Raw genomic sequence first — 6,000 nt, 5'->3', positions numbered from 1 at the left:
ATAGCCTAGAATCCAAACTGAATACCACTCCTCTCTGCTATAGCCTAGAATCCAAACTGAATACCACTCCTCTCTGCTATAGCCTAGAATCCAAACTGAATACCACTCCTCTCTGCTATAGCCTAGAATCCAAACTGAATACCACTCCTCTCTGCTATAGCCTAGAATCCAAACTGAATACCACTCCTCTCTGCTATAGCCTAGAATCCAAACTGAATACCACTCCTCTCTGCTATAGCCTAGAATCCAAACTGAATACCACTCCTCTCTGCTATAGCCTAGAATCCAAACTGAATACCACTCCTCTCTGCTATAGCCTTGAATCCAAACTGAATACCACTCCTCTCTGCTATAGCCTAGAATCCAAACTGAATACCACTCCTCTCTGCTATAGCCTAGAATCCAAACTGAATACACTCCTCTCTGCTATAGCCTAGAATCCAAACTGAATACCACTCCTCTCTGCTATAGCCTAGAATCCAAACGGAATACCACTCCTCTCTGCTATAGCCTAGAATCCAAACTGAATACCACTCCTCTCTGCTATAGCCTAGAATCCAAACTGAATACCACTCCTCTCTGCTTGCCTGGAAACTAAACTGAATATATAACTTTAATTTCAATTAAAACATAGTGATATTCAGTTTGGATTCCAGACTAGCTTTCTCTCTTTGGTATGGTTGTAGAATTCTGTTAAGTTTCCCCAAATTCCCAAGTTTTCCAGAAATCTTGATTGGAGGATTCCGGATAAGCAGCTTATTCTCTCCTGACTCTGTGAATCTTCCAGACAGGATTTTATGGAAAACCTGGGAATTTGGTAAAAGTTACCAGAATTTTGTAAACCCTATTCATAGCTTATCCCATAGACTCACCCCCTCCCAGGTAGGAGGTAGACTTTGACGAAGGGGTCTGAGTAGCCATTGTTGTCTCTGGGGGCCAGGTTCCTGGCTTGGAGCACGTGGACAATCAGGTTTCCCAGCTGTTTGTCATAGTTGATTTGAAGCTGCAAAATCAAGAGACAGTGGAATCATAATGGGGTGAAATCTCAATGAGACGACCGGTCTTAGTAAATAAAAGTGCGTTATGAAGTGTATGAATATACAAGCAGTGGTGAGTCAAGGAATCTCAAAACAAGGCTTGGTCAGCTGACCTGTATCTCTCCAGTAACAGGGTGGGATTGTGTCTTCACTGCGTCTGCAGACTGGAAGACAAGAGAGAAGTACATTTAGGAACAGCAGTTGTGGATGTGTGCATGGAAATAACTGACACTGAGTACAGAATTATGCATAAGATTAGTTAGAAACGCTTTCAAACTAAAATGCATACAACATACAGTATGTGCCGATATAGAATTGCCTGTCAATTGAAAATTATACAGTTCTTTTGAACATAAAATATGTTCTAGTTATGCAACCAGAAGACGTTGCCTGTGTTCAATTTAGCTCCACATCACCATCCACACTTTCACCTTGCTGCTGTGGCGTTTCTTGCTGACGGAGGGCGACCCTGGCTGGCCCGGACTCTGGATGGCGCTAGAGGCGGCCGAGGCAGTGCCTGAGATGGCAGAGTGGGGTCCTTTCTCTCCCCCCGCCGTGGAGGAGGAGGACGTGGCGGTGGTAGGGGGAGGAGCCTGCTGCTGGGATACCTTCTGCAGCTCTGCAGCCAGCTGCTTCGGATCCACCCCCGGAGACCTGGGGGGTCTGTCACCTAGAGCACAGACACACACGTATGGACACAAATTCACAAAGAGAAACACACACACACACAGATGTTTGAAGTTATGGAATCATTCACTGTGATAGAGGCCATAGTGACTGAAATATTCTAGTTGCAGAACCTTAAGGGCTTTTGTACCTTTAGTGAAGAGAAGAGAAGAGAAGAGAAGAGAAGAGAAGAGAAGAGAAGAGAAGAGAAGAGAAGAGAAGAGAAGAGAAGAGAAGAGAAGAGAAGAGAAGAGAAGAGAAGAGAAGAGAAGAGAAGAGAAGAGAGAGAGATGGGGAAGTTGGCAAGAGGGATGATAGCTGAGAAAATGAGAGAGAGGGGGAAGATAGCAGAGAGAGAAAGAGAGTGAAAAAAAAGGAGAAAAGAGAGAGAGGGGACACCCTGGGGTGAAGAGGATAAGCTCTTACTCTACCTGGTTTGCTCTGGTCCGGGAGATCAAGGTGCTGAGAGCCCTCAGAGTCAGCCAGCATGTTCAGATCTCTGAGAGAGAGAGAGAGAGAGAGAGAAACAACCCACTCTAGAGAACTACTGAAGCTAATGAAGACTGCTCACTTTCAAATACTTGAGGTGGAACCCCCGCAAGGCTCTCATCAGCGAGTGTAGCTGGCTGCTCTGAAATATATATCTTACAGCTTAAATTCCTCCTCCTCTCTCAAATCATAACAAAGTACAAAGGGAGCAGAGAGAGAGGAAGGTAGCTGGAAAGAGAGAAAGTGAGAAGGAGAGGGAGAGACATAGAGAGAGAGCAAGAGTAACAGGAACTGAGAGAGAGGTAGTCTAAGACCAATAACAAAGGGAGAGACAGTCACAGAGAGAAAGTGAGACGGAGAGGGAGAGGAGAAAAGATGCTCACAGTCTCACGCAGAGTTCTGCCTCGCCACACTGCTGTACCACAAGCCCCTGCACTTCCTCGTAGGTCTTCCCCGTCAGAGGAAGCCCGTTCCACTCCAGCACCTGCATTCCTATATTCACACACGCACGCACGCACGCACGCACACACACACACACACACACACAAACATAGTTAGTTTATTATATGAAGTGTATCACACCTAATTCTCACACTCGAAAACTGAAACCAATTAGCTAAGTGTAAAGTGTATCACCTCACACACACACATACAGAAACAGACCACACCATCATCTATAACACACACTACCAATGACTCATGTTTTAACACCAAAACACACTGCTGTGCAGCCTCCTATAAACTTCAAGTATTTCTCCAACAACCCCATGCTTTGAAGAAAGTTCAACCACATGACCACAGGGTCAGTAGCAGGGGTTGGATTAATTCAATTTCAATTCAGTACATGAGATCACATTCAAATTCTAGCGTTGAAAAGTGTTGCTTTTTCAAGTCTTGTACTGAAGTTTCGATTCACTTCCTGAATTGAAATGGAATTGACCCTGGCCAGTAGTTAGAGGTCAGATCAGGCCAAAGCACTGCAAACTCACACGTACACACACACACACGCACAAACACACACACGTACACGCACACATGGCACACACACGGCACACACGGCACACACACACACACACACCAGTCCTACAGCACTGCAAACGCACACACACTCCGTGCCGTCCAGTAGCACTCACACATATGAAAGCGAGTCTTGACGTAGGCCAGGTAGGCCCTCTGACTGCGCCAGAGCTCTTGAGCTGTGGGTTACCCACATGGAGTTTCACACTAGTTACTCAGTGACAAAGTATGGCGGTATGACTCATCACACACACACACACACACACACACACACTCTGTCTGAGCCTTCGCACCTGCTAGAATTGACACAATTCTGTATTCACACCGCTCACTGTGAGAAACCATGTTCCAAAGTTTCAGCGGAAGTGTCACCTTCCACATAGACATTCTGTTTGGAACTGACACAGTAATAGCTGCTGATCTCCACGGTAACGTTTTCACTGACAAAACAATGAGCCCTGCTAGAGTGAAAGGTAACAGTGTCACTAGACTACTACCTATCTCCTTCAGGCCTGTATGTTTTAGTCATCGAAAAACAAATACTTCTGATAAATGCAACTTCTTGGGATCATCTTAAATGTGTGCATTAATATGTGCATGCAGACGTGGAGTAAGAATAACATGTATTTGATTTGAATGAGGATTGATGATCTGCATTGCACTGTTTGGAGTTATCTGATGGGCATTTTGAAACAGAGGTACTGGATCTGAATTTGTACAATAAGAAGAACACAGGTGTTCATTTTCAGTTGCAAAACATTTTGCCATGGTGTGCCCTAATGAACACAACCCAGGAGTTGACAGTATGCAGAAGAGATTGAAGATGGTGCCTCCATAGCTGACCTACTAGACTAGTGCAGAGGTGAGATCCAACTTGTCACAGCATTGATAAATACACACACACAGGTCCAGACCAGCCTGTAGTTAAAGATCCTTCTGAGACAGCAGACACAGAGGAAGAACAGCTGTTATACAAGCCCATGATAAATGAGAGAGAGAGAGAGAGAGAGAGAGAGAGAGAGAGAGAGAGAGAGAGAGAGAGAGAGAGAGAGAGAGAGAGAGAGAGAGAGAGAGAGAGAGAGAGAGAGAGAGAGAGAGAGAGAGAGAGAGAGAGAGAGAGAGAGAGAGAGAGAGGGAGGGAGGACAAAGATAAATTGATGGAGGAGAGATTGTTCAGGTGCAGGGAGGAAGGGACAGAGAGAAAGCAAGAGATCAAGAGGGAGGGAGAGAGAGTGAAGGAGGGAAAGATGAAGAAAAATGAGGAGAGTGCGCACACACACCGAATGCATGCACGCACACACAATAACACACACACAGTGTGACAGATGGATGGCCCTAGCTCCCACCAGGTGGCTCTGGGTTGTATCTCTTCCCTCTTCTCTTTACAGTCCTCCGTCCCACCTCTCATACATCAGGCCCTAGACGGCCCATACAAAGGCAGGGGCCACAGCCGTGCTAATTTACAACCATCCTTCATGGTCCCTGTACAATCCCCAGACTGAGACAGAGAGAATGAGAGAGAGAGACCAGAGAGACCAGAGAGAGAGAGAGAAACCAGAGAGAGAAAGAGAGAGAGAGAGAGAGAGATACACAGCACTACTGCGCGTGTTCTCCCTCCAGTCCAATCAATAAGTCTCATGAAAATCATTTCTGTTAATACGACACATAGCCATCCATCTTCAAGTAGTGTTGTATTGAGAACAGGCCAGGAGTGACATGATGACTGTTTAGGGATACATGGACAATGCTTACTGCTTGTTGTGCCCCTTAGTTTGGATTCAGACCTATAAAACTCTGGGCACTAGCGCTGCCATTGAGTTATAGCACATTCCCAGAGATGTAGTAATAAAATAATATGGGTAAACCCTGACCGAAGGAAAGTAACAGAAACGCTAATGCAAACAATGCTAAGTTGGAGTAATAGAAGCTACCATCACAAAGCTAACTTCCAAAGCTTTTTCCAAACCTACAATGCATTTTGAGATTTGATTGAAGAAAAGCTGTGATATCATTACATTCAGAATTCTGAAAGCGCTTTGGTAAAATCTCTCTCAAACCTTTCTTTCTCTAAAGCCCCCCTTCACATTGGTAACTGAGTGATAGACCATTGCCTGGAGGTGACAAAACAAAATGCAAATTAACTTCTATTTTTGTCATCTCCGTGTCATTCCTCAAGTCAGATTCCTCTCAAACCATCTGTCAACAGTGAGTCTCTGCTGCTTTTATACACACACGCTAAGGATAGAGAATGGCAGGAGAGAAAGGTAAACAGAGAGAGAGATGGACGGATAAACAAACAGATGTAAGGAAACAGACAGATGGAGACAGACAGATAGAGCTACAGTTCCTTCTTCTGATAACAATCACTAATGTCCAGACTTGGACTATTTCATTCTTGCAACTGATTGATTCTTAAAGGGGAAGTACATTTCACATATAGAAACGTCTCTCTCAAATGTTTTTTTGAGAACCATAAGCAGTTGACTCATATACCCATTTTGCACCATTTCACATTCATTATGGCCACACCGTAGGAAAAAGTTTATTCAACAGAAAATTAAATCAAGCATTCAGCTTTCCCTCCCTGGTTCAGTCAGTTTGGTGCCTAATGAATACGACCCAGGAGCGCAGCATATATCCCAGTATGTGTGAACTTAACTTACCCTCTAGTATCTTCCCAGTCTGTTGGGCAACTCCTCCAGGTAAGACTTTAGCTACGTAGGCTCCGATGTCTCCGTTGGTCCCTGGAACCTCCTTACCTCCCACCACTCTGATACCCAATCCATTTCCT

The 6,000-nt window shown here is 44.8% G+C and overlaps 1 protein-coding gene across 1 annotated transcript in view; it reads right to left on the bottom strand.

Moving 5' to 3' along the window:
• LOC121548077 (protein piccolo-like) overlaps positions 1-6,000 on the bottom strand; it is a 71,134-nt gene that overhangs the window by 15,553 nt on the left and 49,581 nt on the right. Inside the window, exons 8-13 of the mRNA XM_045213317.1 lie at positions 5,873-5,998; positions 2,576-2,684; positions 2,135-2,202; positions 1,469-1,707; positions 1,151-1,201; positions 873-1,003 (exon numbers count right to left, since the gene is read on the bottom strand). Of these exons, the coding sequence (XP_045069252.1) occupies positions 873-1,003; positions 1,151-1,201; positions 1,469-1,707; positions 2,135-2,202; positions 2,576-2,684; positions 5,873-5,998 (724 nt within the window). The remainder of the gene's footprint in view (positions 1-872; positions 1,004-1,150; positions 1,202-1,468; positions 1,708-2,134; positions 2,203-2,575; positions 2,685-5,872; positions 5,999-6,000) is intronic.

Source organism: Coregonus clupeaformis, unplaced genomic scaffold (assembly GCF_020615455.1).
Source record: "Coregonus clupeaformis isolate EN_2021a unplaced genomic scaffold, ASM2061545v1 scaf0097, whole genome shotgun sequence".
Lineage (NCBI taxonomy): Eukaryota > Metazoa > Chordata > Actinopteri > Salmoniformes > Salmonidae > Coregonus > Coregonus clupeaformis.
This window is presented reverse-complemented; position numbering and strand designations above follow the sequence as displayed.